General features: G+C 44.9%; 1 protein-coding gene across 5 annotated transcripts in view; it reads right to left on the bottom strand.

The window, feature by feature from the left end:
- Window positions 1-16,553, bottom strand: part of ENAH (ENAH actin regulator) — a 432,953-nt gene that overhangs the window by 338,739 nt on the left and 77,661 nt on the right. For all 5 annotated transcript variants that reach the window (XM_029593080.1, XM_029593081.1, XM_029593085.1 and 2 more), the window contains exon 2: window positions 4,003-4,168. In XM_029593080.1, coding sequence (XP_029448940.1) covers window positions 4,003-4,168 — 166 coding nt within the window. The remainder of the gene's footprint in view (window positions 1-4,002; window positions 4,169-16,553) is intronic.

Genomic DNA, 16,553 nt, shown 5'->3' with positions numbered 1-16,553 from the left:
TGTGATGGTCTTCTTGTTTTTCTACGAGGTGCAGGAGGATAATACCTTCGTGGTCTGTAGTCAGCTTTCCTGGTGTCTTTTCTGCCTGAACGTTTTGCAGAAGATGGACTCTCTGCTGGAACAGTAGAAAGTTGTTGCAGTGTCTATGTTCTTTGAGCTGCGCAACAGCATCTTGTATTTTCTCCAAAAAGATTGTCCCCAGTACAAGGCAGGTCTGCCAACTTGTCCTGAACCTCAGGGCCTGAGGTCAGAAGCCTTTAGCCAAGCCCATCTCCGGGCGCTAATCCCTGTTGCTGCCATTCTAGAAGATGTTTCAAAGTAGTCATAGACAGCATGCACTTCGTGCTTACCTGCTTCCGGGCCTTTATGAATAATATTACTGAAGGCATCCTGGTGTTGCTGAGGTATTTATTTTTATTTAAGCGTTTTTTTTTATACCACAGTATAGCTAGCGGCCTTCACTCCGGTTTACAATTGCAACAACTTATTACATTTAACAGTATAACTTAAACAGAGAAACTTACAAATTACAAATGGTATCAACATTTATAACCGTGTATATCTGTGAACAAAAAAGGAACAAGGAAAATAAACAATGTAATTTCAGGCATCAAGCGGACTGTGTCATAGTCTTGGTAGTGCTGTAGCATAACTTAAAAGGATATGCATTATCTGTGTTGAGTAATATTAATACAGTCTTTGAATGTGTGACTAAATATCCATGTTTTGAGCTCTTTTTTAAATGATTTAATGTTACTTTGTGAGCTCAAGTGTTCTGGTAGTGCGTTCCATAATTTTGGGCCTGCGATGATATGGCTCTGTTCCGTGTGTTGGATAGCTTGGCTAATGGGAGTGGTGGTATTTCTAGTTGTATTTTACTTTTTGTTCTAGTCGTACGTTGTGGTCTGTGAAGATGTATGACATTGTCAAGTGCTGTGTTGTCTGATTTGTATATTGCATTGTGAATGATTAACATTTTGAACTCAATCCTTTTTTCTACTGGTAGCCAATGTAGACTCTTTAGTACAGGTGTGATGTGGTCTGATTACTTTTTTCTGGTTAGGATCCTCGCTGCGGCGTTCTGTAGTAATTGAAGTGGTTTTAATGTCATTTTGGGTAAGCCAATCAAGAGTGAGTTGCAGAAATCAAGGCTGGTGAGGATTAGAGATTGTAAAACGGTTCTGAAATCTTGGTGGTGAAGCAAGGGTTTTAGATGTTTGAGTATTTGGAGTTTGTAGAAACCTTCTTTTGTTTTTGTTGATATGTGCTTTTTCTAGTTTAGTTCATTGTCAATCCAAAAACAGAGGTCCTTTATGTTGTCTTTAAGTTGTATGTGCATGTTGTCTATTTTGAAGAATGGGGTTGCTTTAGATTCTGTGTTTTTTCTATTACAATACATTCAGTCTTGCTAAACCACCTAAAATTGTCTAAACATGAGCAAGTTTTTGATCGCTTCGAGGTGTGATGCAGCTAGAATCAGTGCATCTTCGGTGGTCGATGTGATTGTAATGAGGAGTTGTATGTAGTCAGCATACATGTAGAACGTTACTTCTAGGCTTGATAATAGTTAGCATAGAGGAAGTAGATAGATGTTAAAAAGTGTGGCCGATAGGGCAGAGCCTTGTGGTACTCCTGTTTCGAGAGGGATGTCTTCTGATGTGGTTTATTGAAACTTTGAAATCTGTCTTTTAGGAAAGATGTGAACCAGTCAAGAGTTTTGCTTGAGAGACCTATGTTTACAAGGTAGAGCATCAGATAACTCCTGCATTTGTTTCCATAAGTTTTGTTGGTATTGTGTCATATAGAGTTGATATGATGCAATTCTGGAGACAAGCATGGAACCTTGGAACATTTTTCTCCCAAGACCATCTAAGAATTTTTGCTCCTTGCCAGGAGGCATGTATGAGTGAGGGTGGATTCTTTTGGATCTTTTTTGGGCAGACTCCACCACTACAGACGGGAGTTGAGGCTTTTGAAAACCTGGTATGTGTTGGACTAAGTAGGTGGCGTCAGTCCGCTTGTTCACTGGTGGAATTGAACAAGGATGTTCCCACAGTCTATGCTGGAGATAGACGAGGACTTCATGCACTGGTATGGCAAGTACCTCTTTACGAGAATCTACAAACTGTAGAACTTCCACAGTGTTATGTCCTCCTCAGTGACTAACTGGAAAGGGATAGTATCTGACATATATTTTATGAAATTGGAAAAGGAGAGGTCTTCTGGTGTTGACTTCCTCCTTTCTTCAGGTGGCGAGAGCTCTGATAATACATCTTTCCAAGAAAGAATCTGTGTCTACTTCGTCCCAGGTGTCCGATAAGGTACATCTTGGAGGAGTAGAGTGAGGGATGAAAAATGGCATCAATGGTTTTGTCAATGGCATCGATGGAAGGTGATAAGTCATCGATGGCACCAATGGAGTAATAGGGTGCCTTGGCTGAGAGATTCCCGGTGGTCCTGGTATAGGATCAGGCTTCGGTGAACCATTGGAGGCATCGTCATCTTGAGGATCCGGTGTTGGTAGCAGTTGGTCTATTGGTGTCTTCGGCTCTGATGGTAGTGGTATCTGAAGAGCACCGATGAGGGCGTCGAGCTTAGCTAGTAACTGTGTGAGCACCCATGGATTTGGCATCTGCACTAGGATCGGTGGAGGTATCTGAGTCTATGCTGGCATCAGCACCGGTGGATATAGATCTCGCAAAGCTTCTCTTACTGCCTGGCGGATGAAACCATCCAGTTCCTCCCTTACAGCTGGTGAGGTCAGAGCAGCTATAGGGGGTGGCAGAGATAGTGGAACTGGCTTTTCCACAGCTCCCTGTGGTAGTGCAGTATCCGGTATCTATATTGGTGGAGATTTCCTTGGAGTAGGAGGCATCGAAGGGATAGATGGCTCTTCTACTCTGGTTCTTTTCGGTGGCGGCTCAACAGATATCTAAGCCACTCAGAGAATCAAGCCAACATTGGGGGTAGAAGGCCGCCAATGTCGGTGCCGATGCTTTTCTTCTCGATCCCCAACGTCGATTTAATCGATGCCTGAGATGGAGTTGGGGATGATCGGTCACTGCTACCATCGGGATGGCGCTTTGTTCTAATTACTAACCTTTTTGCTGCTCCTGCCGGTGACGATTGTGTTGATGTCGATGGAAGCAGCTGTATATGAAAAAGGCTTTCCATCTTCTCCAGACAGGCCCGTCTGCCTTTAGCCATCAACTCTGCACATTGTAGACGTCTTTCCACCAAGCACAAGCCACACTAAATGAGGGTCGGTAACAAGACATTGTGTGAAGGCAATTTGGGCATTTTTTAAACCCGGTTGTCATTTTGAAGGCTGGACAGCTGTCGACTGCTTTCTGACAAGAAAATTTTCAAACGGTATCGACCGCAATAAAATTGCACTCACTGATGGACGGAAAAAAGAAGGGAAACCCCTATGAAAGGGGTTGTGAGAGAATTTTTAAACTTTTTCCATGAGGAAAAAAAAAAAAAAAGAGTGTGAAGTATCACACAGGGCTCCTTCACCGCGAGGCTAACAGCAGCGCGGAAAAAAGAAGACTGAAGGGAGACCCCTGTGGCTCGAGGGATCATGGCATGCTGGGCATGCTCAGTTGCCAGTCAAAAGTTTCAAGAAACTTTGACAAAGTTTTCCGTGATAGGACTCCGTCCAGTGACGTCACCCATGTGAGGACTATCATCCTGCTTGCCAAACCAGAGGAACGTTCAGTTACATGCTAATTGATGCGTAGATATACATCCTGCTAATCCCCATTACTCCCTATAGGCCATGATTGCTTGAAAATTCATTAGGACAATGATCAAAATTCAGTGCACAAACATATTACCTGAAAAAAATTTAAATTCTGCTTACAGACTATAGAAATATACTGTAATACCAAGAGAGATAACCCATTCTCTCCCTACAAAGTTAACATCTCTTTACAAAATAATTTTCAAATTGATAAAAATCACAAAAATGTATACAATGGTATAGAAACAAGTTCTTACCTGATGATCCTGAATCTTCCTGCCCACCACTCTAAATGTATTGTTGCCTGTATGGTGATATATATGAACTCTGCTGAATCCAGTTGACCCCCCAGCAGGTACCCACTTCTTATTTGCATCATCGTAGACCATCACTGCAGCTCGTGCTTGGCAAATACTTTGCTCACTGCAAAATCAAAGAAAGGCATTAACTTAAAAAAAAACAAACAAAAAAACCATGAAAGGGGCATGTTTCCTAATTAGCAAACTAAAGCAGATCGGATATTAAAAGTTTAAAAAAAAAAAAGAAAGACTTTCAATGAAGGTCTGTTTTCTACGTAGTAAAATGTGCTAATATTTTGAAGAACTGTATAGTTTCTCACTTTTATAGTTCACAGTAGGAGGCATAGAGGAATAACCCAGCAGTTTCCTCATGCTACTTTGGGCATGTATGGAAGTTCCCACATGGGCATTGCCTCAGAGCCACCTCAGTTTTACAGCTAACTAGCAGGCCGATGCAATATCTGTGCACATTGAATGGGCACTCATGACATGTGCCGTCCCATCTCTCCCAGGAGCACTATTTAATATGTAAATGGGCTGCCGCAGTAAAAAGAAAGCAAATGTTGCTTACCTGTAACAGGTGTTCACAGGACAGCAGGATGTTAGACCTCACATATGGGTGACATCATCAGGATGGAGCCCAATCACGGAAAACTTCTGTCAAAGTTTCCAGAACTTTGACTGGCCCCTACTGGGCATGCCCAGCATGGCACTAACCCTGCAGCCAGCAGGGGTCCCCCCTTCAGTCTTATTTGAAAGCTACAGGCAGTGCCGAAAAATAAAACAAAACATTACGAACCCAACACCGCAGGGTGGCGGGCAGGTTTTGTGAGGACTAACATCCTGCTGTCCTGTGAGAACACCTGTTACAGGAAAGCAACATTTGCTTTCTCACAGGACAAGCAGGATGGTAGTCCTCACATATGGGTGAGTACCAAGCTGAGGATGTCTGAACATGCACCAAATGTACCCAAAGGCGTACAACTGGCACAACAATTGGGGTGGAATTTGGTAGAGGGCATCCTGAACCCCTCCGGGCAGGCGGTAGGGTGTTGGTACGTCATGTTGTAAATAGGTTGCGCAAGACAGACTGGCCGAAGATGGATTCTTGTCTTCCGGCTTTGTCTAAGCAATAATGGGCTGTAAAGATATGGAAAGAACTCCAGGTAGCAACCCTGCAAATATCAGGAAGCGCCACCGATCGTAGGTGTGCTACTGAAGTCGCCATGGCCCTCACAGAGTGTGCTTTAACAAGGTCTTGAAGTGGAGTGCCTGCTTGCTGATAGCAAAAGGATATGCAGTCCACTAACCAGGAGGAGAGAGAGTCTGCTTACCCACAGGCTGTCCCAATTTGAAGGAATGGAAAGAGACAAACAACTGGGTGCTTATCCTGTGGGCAGCTGTACGGTCTAGGTAAAATGCTAGAGCCCGTTTACAGTCAAGGGTATGCAGAGCCTGCTCTCCTGGATTGGAATGGGGCCTGGGAAAAAAGGTAAGTAGTATACTGGATTGATTGAGATGAAACTCCGAAACTACCTTAGGCAAGAACTTAGGGTGAGTGTGGAGTACTGCCCGGTCCTGCAGATTTAGTGTAAGGCGGGTAGGTAACTAGAGCCTGCAATTCACTAACTCTGCGAGCGGAAGTAATTGCCAGAAGGAAAATCACTTTCCATGTTAGATATCGAAGGTCATAGGTTTGAAGAGGCTCGAATGGTGGTTTCATGAGCTGACCCAAAACTAGGTTGAGGTCCCAAGAAGGGGCCGGAGGACGCAAAGGAGGCTTGAGGTGAAGCAAGCCCTTCAAGAAGCGAGTGACAAGGGGTTGTACTGATATGGGAACATCCGACACCTTTATGGAAGGCGGCTACCGCACTGACATGCATCCTAATGGAGGAAGTATTTAGACCTGACTGACAAATGCCAGAGAGATAGTCCAGAAACTTCGTGATTGGACAGGTAAAGGGGTCAAGGGACCGAGAAGAGCACCATGACGTAAACCTGGTCCGAGATAGCAGCTGCAGATACCCTGGTAGCAGTGTCAAAGATATTGTAAGATGATCTGATTTCATGCTTGCCTGCCTCAAAACCCTTGTTTACTAGGGTTTGGAGTTGGAGTTGATCTTGAAATTGCTGAGGCAGGGAGTCAGTCAAGTCTTGTATCTGCTTAAGTAAGACCCTATTATATTGTGTCATATAGAGCTGATAAGTGGCATTGATCCCTGGAAGACACGGTGACCAATGTTATCTAGAAATTTCTGTTCCTTGCCTGGGGGAAAGGAAGTGTGAGGTTTTGATCTCCTTGCTCTTTTCTGGGCAGATTCCACAACCACAGATTGGTGATCCAATTGAGGTTTGCGAAATCCTGGGGCTGACTGAACAAGATAGGTGGTATCAGCTTTCCTGTGGACTGGAGCAACAGAGCCAGGATGTTCCCAGTTCTTTTTGAGGAGATCCAAAAGAACCTGGTGGATAGGGATGGAGGTTATTTCCTTGGGAGCATCCAGGAATTGTAGCAACTCCATCATTTGATGCCTATCGTCCTGTTCTGTCTGTAATTGGAAGGGAACCAATTCAGACATCTCCTTCACAAAATTTATAAAGGAAAGGTCCTCTGGAGGAGAACGCTTTCTACTTTCAGTAGGTGAAGATTGTGAAGGCAAGTCATCGGTATCTGGTGAAGAATCATCAGTCCAGGTATCGTAGGGATCAGCACCTGCTCCTCTAGGGGCTAGAGGAGGACGGGGCGGTGGGATCCCTGAAGGTCCTGGTCTAGGCTCCAAAGGACTCGAAGGGAGAACTGAAGGCACCAGCGCAGGCATCTAGGGTATCGATGGGTGCCTGGGTGGGGCCGGACGTGTCTGCACCGATGGCCGAGGCATCGGCAGACCTCCCAATGGAGGGATGCGAACAGTGTTTCTCCTCCCGGTGACAAAGCAAGCGGGGAGAGCACCGGGGACCATCGGTGGAAAAGCAGCCATGAGCGCTTCCATCCTCGAGAGCAGCAGTGCCAGCGCTGCTGGAATCGGATCAATGGCCGGTTCCGCAATCGGTACCGGTGTTTGTGCCGGAGGAACCTGGAGTCAATGCATCGCCTTGTCGATGGCCTCCTGAACCATCCGGTTCAGTTCTTCTCGGAGACCTGGAGCAAGCAGCCCCGGCTCCGGAACAGAAGGAGGCGGAGGCATAGCTGGAGGGTCTACTGTTAAACGCGGAGTCGCGGCTCCCGATACCCTGTCGGGTGAGGGTTGCCTCGGTGACCCAGTCGCCGAAAAGGTCGGTGCCTTTTCTGGACGGGGTTTCTTCGACGGCGGCTCGGACGATGGCAAGTTAGACGATTTCGCTCCCTCGATGGTCCGAGACTTTCGATGCCAGTGGCGATGTTTATCTCTATGAGCCCCACGGTCTTCAGGGGGAGTAGAGGGTGTCGATGGCCGAGAAGTCTATGCCGGACGGTCACCGGTCAGAGGTCGATGCTAGTGCGAAGTCGACTGTGCCGGTTCTGACGTCGATGCAATAGATGCGTCGGGGTTTGAGCGCGGAAGAGAAGTTCCATCTTCTCCACTCTAGCCTTGCGACCTTTTGGTGTCATTAGGGCACATTTGGTGCAGGTTAGGACATTGTGCTCACATCAGAGACACATTACACAGGCTTTGTGAGGGTCTGTGATTGACATTGTGCGATTACAGTCTAGGCACAGTCGGAACCCCGACGCCATGGCCATGAAAAAATTGAACCGCAGTACGGTCTACTGTCAGTAGGCCGCGAGGGCCAAACTCGATGGTTATCGACGGAAAACGGGTAAAAACTTACCGGAGTACCGCAGCTTGACAAAAGTTGAAGGAGGGACCCCTGTGGAGTATATTAAATTTTAGTAATTCCTGTCAGGAATCTCTACAGAGCTCCTTAACCGCGTGGCTACTGCTGCGAGGAAAAAAGACTGAAGGGGGACTCCTGCTGGCTGCAGGGTTAGTGCCATGCTGGGCATGCCCAGTAGGGGCCAGTCAAAGTTCTGGAAACTGACAGAAGTGTTCCGTGATTGGGCTCCATCCTGTGATGTCACCCATATGTGAGGACTACCATCCTGCTTGTCCTGTGAGAAACCCTGCTGCTGCTAAGATGATGATGTGCTTTCAGATAGGATTATGACCCGCTTGCTGACGTCACAGGCACAATGGGGGAACAAAGCCGATTTCAAATATGCTTTTCTAGTTTATCATTTTTTGTAGTTCAACAATTGTATTACAGTTGCCAAACCTTTTTTTGACAGATATATGCAGACTGATCGCAAGCGATGGCGCTACAGCCGCTTTGTTTCAAACACGAGTCATCATTTCAGATTAATTTAAATATTGCATCCGCAGTGCTGGTGAAAAATTGTCTGCGCATTAAAGCTGCATGCGTTCCTAATGAATGCAATGTTTTTTCGTGTTTTTTAAAGCATAGGCCCCCATATGTGGCTGTTTTGTGCTTCTGTCCATGGAAAACTCCAGTCACAAGTATGCAACTTTGATATTCTTTTCTCTTTTAGGATTTAGTTTCTAAGATTGTAGAAATAGATGCTACATGAATCTTCATTTGATAAGGCTCTACTGCACTTACTACCTATTACAAGGAGAAAAGCAACCTACTAAAGAACACACAAAAAAAACACCCTAACTGTAGCCGGAGGAAAGTGGAGCCATTAGAGATGCAGAAAGTCATCTATGCAAGCGCATCGGATAAGATGTAACCAAACTGAACTAAAGCGTCACGTTCTCGCAACGTAAAGCAAAGCGAGGGAAGTCCTTGACCCTGACGTCACAATACATGCTCTCTACTAGCCGGCAACCGCCAGAACCTTCCATGCTTGTATATGCTCTTCTCTAGTGACCAGAGGCAGCATCTAGTGACCAGAGGCAGCATGGATTCACCATTGGAAGATCCTGTCAGACAAATCTGATTGACTTTTTTGACTGGGTAACCAAGGAATTGGATCAAGGAAGAGCACTCGATGTCATGTACTTGGACTTCAGCAAAGCTTTTGACACTGTCCGGCACAGGAGACTGGTGAATAAAATGAGAAGCTTCGGAGTGAGTGCCGAGGTGGTGGCCTGGATTGCAAACTGGTTGACGGACAGAAGACAATGTGTGATGGTAAATGGAACTCTCTCTGAAGAGAGAGCGGTTTTAAGCGGTGTACCGCAGGGATCGGTGTTGGGACCGGTCCTTTTCAATATCTTTGTGAGCGACATTGCGGAAGGGATACAAGGTAAGGTATGTCTTTTTGCGGATGACACTAAGATCTGCAACAGAGTGGACACGCCGGAAGGAGTGGAGAGAATGAGACGGGATTTAAGGAAGATGGAAGAGTGGTCGAAGATATGGCAGCTGACATTCAATGCCAAGAAGTGCAGAGTCATGCATATGGGGAGTGGAAATCCGAATGAACTGTATTCGATGGGGGGAGAAAGGCTGATGTGCACAGAGCAGGAGAGAGACCTTGGGGTGATGGTGTCTAATGATCTGAAGTCGGCGAAACAATGTGACAAGGTGATAGCTAAAGCCAGAAGAATGCTAGGCTGCATAGAGAGAGGAATATCGAGTAAGAAAAGGGAAGTGATTATCCCCTTGTACAGGTCCTTGGTGAGACCTCACCTGGAGTACTGTGTTCAGTTCTGGAGACCGTATCTCCGAAGAGACAGAGACAAGATGGAGGCGGTCCAGAGAAGGGCGACCAAAAAGGTGGAAGGTCTTCATCAAATGACTTATGAGGAGAGATTGAAGAATCTAAATATGTACACCCTGGAGGAAAGGAGGAGCAGAGGTGATATGATACAGACTTTCAGATACTTGAAAGGTTTTAATGATCCAAAGACAACGACAAACCTTTTCCGTAGGAAAAAAATCAGCAGAACCAGGGGTCACGATTTTAAGCTCCAGGGAGGAAGATTCAGAACCAATGTCAGGAAGTATTTCTTCACGGAGAGGGTGGTGGATGCCTGGAATGCCCTTCCGGAGGAAGTGGTGAAGACCAGAACTGTGAAGGACTTCAAAGGGGCGTGGGATAAACACTGTGGATCCATAAAATCAAGAGGCCGTCAATAAAGAGGGGGTGGCTCGCCAGAATGACAGCTACTGCCTGGAGATAATACCCTTATTCAATAAACATACACATGGTTACTGTGACTCCAACATCGCTCTAAGCTACAACAGCAAGAGGAAATGTGGAAAAAAGGATTCGCACTCACAAAGCGGGGAGTAGCTGGCTTGTTACGGCGGTTACTACCCCAAACCAAATAAGCCTGATACTTCACTTTCAACGCATATCCAGCATAGCTCTCTGCTTCAACGGCAGGGGAGAAGAAAAACTGATACTTCACGCATATCCAGCATAGCTCTCTGCTTCAACGGCAGGGGAGAAGAAAAACTGATACTTCACGCATATCCAGCATAGCTCTCTGCTTCATTGGCAGGGGAGAAGTAAAAAGGATTCGCACTCACAAAGCAGGGAGTAGCTGGCTTGTTACGGCGGTTACTACCCCAAACCAAATAAGCCTGATACTTCACTTTCAACGCATATCCAGCATAGCTCTCTGCTTCAACGGCAGGGGAGAAGAAAAACTGATACTACACGCATATCCAGCATAGCTCCCTGCTTCAACGGCAGGGGAGAAGAAAAACAACCAATAAGGGCTGAATAACAGTCTGGGTAAAACAAATAAGCATGGGTGTAGCTTGCTTATTGCGGCGGTTACTTCCCCTACTACCCCTAACTAATCAAGCTTGATATTTCACTTGGATGCAGCTCTATCACTGCTCTCTACATTAATGGTGGGGGTGGAAGGGAAATAGAACCAAAGAGCTAAGAGAAACAGATAAGTATGAGAAAAAATGTGTGAAGCTTGCTGGGCAGACTGGATGGGCCGTTTGGTCTTCTTCTGCCGTCATTTCTATGTTTCTATAAATACTATTTTCAAATACTATTTTTTTTTGGGGGGGGGGGGGGGGATTCAGTTCTGTATAAAGCAACCTACCGCCTACACATTTTAAAGAAATCGGAGCCCGATTAACAGAAAAGCAGTATTTTCTGATTTTCTGTTAGCTTCAGGGGTTCCTCAAGAATTAACACCTGCTCCGGGGCAGGCAGTAATTTTCTTTTTTTAAAGAGGAAAAATGTGCGCGAGCACATTTCTCCCCCCCCCCCCAAATCGGGGGTAACAGCTAAAAGCCTCATCAACATGAATTTACACTATTAGATACGCGCTGGTTTGGACGCGCTAATCCCCTTATTGCATGAGGTGTTTTGGATGCATGTCCAAAATGCGCATCCAATCCCTTGTAAAGTTATGTGCTTAGCCAAGCGCACTATATTACATTGGCCTGTAGGTGTGTAGTAGTCTCTTCAGGTAGGGTGGCAGGCATCTTATAGCCAATTCATTCTGCTAGCTACAGAAAACATTTATGTTAAGCAAACTTGCTTTTTCTGTTAAGCAAGCTAAATTAACCATAACCTGTTGGGAGTCCCAAGCTGAAGCTTGCAGTGGAGTGATTACTTAGTAAGCAACCCAAGTTGAAGAGTAAACTACTGCAAAACACATGATGTAGCACTGCCTTTCCTAATGTACTGTCAAATGCTGTTAGTGCCCCAGCAGAACTAAGATGCAAAGGTATGTACCGATGACAACATGGCAGCTTTGCATTTGTCTTCTACAAGGAGTCGAGGGAGGCGGCCATAGCTCATATTTGGTAAGCTCTGTCTGAGCTATATCTAGTCCTACAGATACGTAACCGTGTTGGATACAGTATTATCCAGTTAGATAAGATTTTCACCACCGCAATGCCTGTTCAATATCTTTGCGAGTGATAATGCAGAGATTAGAAGGTAAGATTTGTATCTTTGCAGATGATACTAAGATCTGCAATGGAGTGGACACACCTGAAGGTGTGGAAAGAATAAGTGACCTAGAAAACCTGGAGAAGCAGTCAAAGGTTTGGCAGTTGGAATTCAATGCCAAGAAGTGCAGTCATGCATTTGGGATACAACAATCTGAAGAGATGTGTGTGTTGGGGGGGGTGAAAGACTTGCGTGCACAAACTGGGGCAGAGGTTTTGAGGTGATCATGTCATGATCTGAAGGTGGCAAAACAATGTAACAAGGCAAAGGCTAAGGTCAGAGGAATGCTAGGTTGCATTCAAAGAGGCATAACCAGCAGGAAAAGAAAAAAGGAAATAGTGCCACTGTACAGGTTCTTGGTGAGGCCTCACCTGGAATACTGTGTTGAGTTTTGGAGACCATCTGATAAAGGACAGAATGGAAGTAGTCCAAAGAAAGGCAGCCAAAATGGTGTGTGGTCTGTACAGAAAGCCATAAGGGATAAAATTGAAGGAAAAATAATATATATACACACACACATACATATACATACATACACACACACCCACACACCCAGGAACAGAGAAGAGACAGGGGAAGTATGATACAAACATTCAAATACCTGAAAGGAATTAGTGATACACAAAAATCAAATCTTCCAATTGAAAGGAAGCTACAAAACTAGATGTCATGATATGAAACTCCAAGGGGGAAAGACTCAAACATCAGGAAATATTTCTTCACGAAAAGGGTGGTGGATTCACGGAATGCCCCCCAGAGGTGAACCCAAGAATGGTAGCAAAATTCAAAAAGGCGTGGGACGGAAGATCCCTACTGGCCAGAGAATGGAAATGAACAAATCGGGTATCTTTACTATTTCACCTAAAATTCACATTTCTGCTTGGGGCTAGCCTGCACAGAGAGGTAGTTGCTACTACCTTTAAAAAAAAAAAAAAAAAGATAATTTTTTAAAAAGAAAACTTGTTGGGCTGATTGGAGAAACCATTTTGGCCTTTATATGCCATCATTCATTATGTTACTATGTTAGTCTACTTGAATCATAGGAAAAATAGCTGTAATGAGTTGATAGTGAGAGTTCTACATTTGTAACAAGCCACCCTGGCTTCCAATCCAGAGTGTGAAGAGACTCCCTCCTCCCCCAATATCATGAACATGTAGGAAAAAAAGTAGGAAGGGTAACAGACTGATTAATGTGAACTAACAAGACAATATTTGAAAAGAATTTAGGATGCAAAGAACCATTTTGTCGTGGAAAAACTTCAGATAAGGTGGATGGTGAGCTACAAGCGCCCCTGCATTAACCTGCAGGCCGATACAGTAGAGTGCGCAGCGGAGCACACTGTTAACCCGCGTCCTTTACCCCTTATTCACTAAGGGGTGATAGCGCGTCGAAAACATGTGTCCAAACCCCCCCCCCCCCCCCCCCCGAAACTAATAGCGCCCACAACATGCAAATGCATGTTGATGGCCCTATTAGTTATTCCCGCGTGATTCAGTAAGTAAAATGCGCAGCCAAGCTGCACATTTTACTTTCAGAAATTAGCGCCTACCCAAAGGTAGGCGTTAATTTCTGCCGGCACCGGGAAAGTGGACAGAAAAGCAGTAAAAACTGCTTTTCTGTTCACCCTCTGACTTAATATCATGGCGATATTAAGTCTGAGGTCACAAAAGTACTTGCAGCCTGGATTGGTCACTGTTAAAAACAGAGTGCTGGGCATGATGGATCCTTGGTCTGACCCAGTATGGCAATTTCCTATCTTCTTATGGATGAACTGCTACTACCAAAGGGCACAGAGAAGGCTCGCAGGGCAGCAATGGCCAAATGGGAGTACTTTGTATTGGTAGTGGATAGAAGCCTGAAGTGAAGTTATCGCCAAAAGACTGGATGGCTGGGGATATGAGGTGTGTCCTTCAGGTCCAACCAGCACATCCATTCTCCCTGTTGAATGAAGGGTAAAATGGTTCTGAGGGAGTGCATCTTGAATTTCTCCTGATGATGAAATATTGAGCTGTCGTATATTCAGGATGAGTCTCAATCCTCCCAATTTCTTTGGTATTAAAAAATAATAGGAATAAAATCCTGTGTTGAATTTGGAAGGGAGAAGTCTTTCACGCTCTGTTGGATAATACCTGTACTTCAATAGTTGAGGCAATGCGAGGGATCCAGGGAAGGATTGAAATGTAGAACAGCAACAGTAAGAAATGTAATTGGTAGCCATGTCTGACTAACTGAGGACTCACTGGTCAGTCACAATCTGATGCCAAACTTCCAGAAAAAATTGGATTCTGGCCCTTACTACATAAAAACATAAGAACATGCCATACTGGGTCAGACCAAGGGTCCATCAAGCCCAGCAACATGTTTCCAACAGTGGCCAATCCAGGCCATAAGAACCTGGCAAGTACCCAAACACCAAGAAGATCCCATGCTACTGTTGCTAGTAATAGCAGTGGCTATTTTCTAAGTCAACTTAATTAATAGCAGGTAATGGACTTCTCCAAGAACCTATCCAATTCTTTTTTAAACCCAGCTACACTAACTGCACTAACCACATCCTCTGGCAACAAATTCCAGAGTTTAATTGTGCATTGAGTGAAAAAGAACTTTCTCCGATAGTTTTAAATGTGTCACATGCTAACTTCATGGAGTGCCCCCCTAATCTATTATCTGAAAGAGTACATAACAAAGTCACATTTACCCGTTCTAGACCTCTCATGATTTTAAACACCTCTATCATAATCCCTCTCAGCCGTCTCTTCTCCAAGCTGAAAAGTTCTAACCTCTTTAGTCTTTCCTCATAGGGGAGCTGTTCCATCTTCTGAAAATCCAGATATAATCAGCCAACTTGCTGATATAACTCGAGATTCTCCAGAACAGTCAGGATCAAAAACCAAGAGCAGGTTTTTCTAAGTCTGCTGAGATGCCTTTGGCTAGTGGTCTTTGATAGGGGTCTAGCTGGAAGCTGTTGTGTCTATTGCACAGCTTTCCAAGCTTTTCATGTTGGTGAAACACTTTTTAGACAAACAATTTTGTGACACAGTAATTCAGTCTACTAGCAAACCAGAGGTTAAAGGTTAAACAAACGAAATGTATTTCGACAATTTATGTATGTTTCCTTAAATATATACATAAATAAAATGTTTCACGACACAACCTATCTTGTGAAAACCTTTCATTTATATTAAAAATATATAACATTCCAAGATTAATGTTGTTATAATTTATGAGTAACAATAATAAAACAAAGTTATTGTGTTATTCAATTTACCTCTTTAATGAGATATATGAGCTTGATGGTATGAACACAGCTTTTGAATATTTGGTGTTAATAAAGTCCAAAGGGTCTTCTGCGTAATTTTAAAAAGCTGGCCAGTTTCACACTAAAAAATTATTTGAGAGGATCACGTGATGTGGTGGGCTCGGTAAGACGTGCTTCTCCGAGCTCCGGCTGCCGTCCCCCGCACACTCTCTAAACATCCCGTGTTTTCTCATCGTTTTCTGACCCACCGCAATTTTTCAGCTGACTACTCGAGAGACGTACCCACAGCAGAGTTGAAGACGACATTGCATGGCTACCAGAACGGTGCGCAAAGAAAAAGAAAAGGCGAAGGCCCCTAACGTCAAGATGGTCGCCGCGACAGAGCCTGATTTGCAACACGATGGTGAATCACTTGAAGAAAACATTTCGCACGCCGTGGTGACTGCTTTAGATGTGCGGCTACACCAACTATCTGAACAGATAGCGGACGTGTGGGCTTCCCCAACAGAATTTGATGCTCGCACCGAACGTATCGAAGGCCGGGTAGGCCTAGTCGAAGACGATGTGGGCACTTTGGAAAAGTGGGTCGACGAGCTCAGCAAACAGGCACGGGCCAATGAGGAGAAAATCGATGAACTCAAAAACCGCTCCCGGCGAAATAATTTACGTTTCGTAGGATTCCCGGAAGCCTTACCAGATGCTGACCTGCCAAGAATTTTGGACGCTTGGTTACTCGGGGTGGTACCATCTCTTGCGTCCCCATCGGGAGGCCTATTCGAAAGAGCGCACAGGATAGGCCGGAGGAATGAAGGCGAAGCAGATCGCAGACCCCGGGTGATCATTGCCCGTTTTCTTCACTTTGCTCATCGGTCATTGGTGCTGCAATATTATAGGAAAGCTCGCGATTTTCACTATGAAGCCAGCCGCATACTGATTTTTCAAGACTTCTCTCCTAGAGTCACAATACAGCGGAAAGCATTTCATGAAGTGTGCTCGGAGCTTGCCAATAAACAAATTCGTTTTGCGCTAATGTTCCCTGCCTGACTCTGGATCTCCCATCAGGGGCAAGTGAAAATCTTTGAAGCAGCGGGGGAAGCGCGAGTATATGTCCAAGGCATTTTGGGCCCGACACAAGCTGCGACAACGTGACTGTCTGGGTCGAGGGTACACAGAGTGTACGAAACAGAGTTTTTGCCTACATAATGCATCCGATCTGGTTTTTTTGGTTTTTTTGGTTTTTTCTCTAGGCACAAATGACTGGTTTGCCGTGCATATGAGTAAGACTTTCACATGCTACTTGATTTTGTCTGTATCAGGTGGGCCAGAATGGCATGTTTTATATTACTGTACTGGATATTGTTTAGTACCCGTCATCG

Source organism: Rhinatrema bivittatum, chromosome 3 (assembly GCF_901001135.1).
Source record: "Rhinatrema bivittatum chromosome 3, aRhiBiv1.1, whole genome shotgun sequence".
Classification (NCBI taxonomy): domain Eukaryota; kingdom Metazoa; phylum Chordata; class Amphibia; order Gymnophiona; family Rhinatrematidae; genus Rhinatrema; species Rhinatrema bivittatum.
Note: the sequence above shows the minus strand (reverse complement) of the source record. Positions and strands in the feature narration are given on the sequence as shown.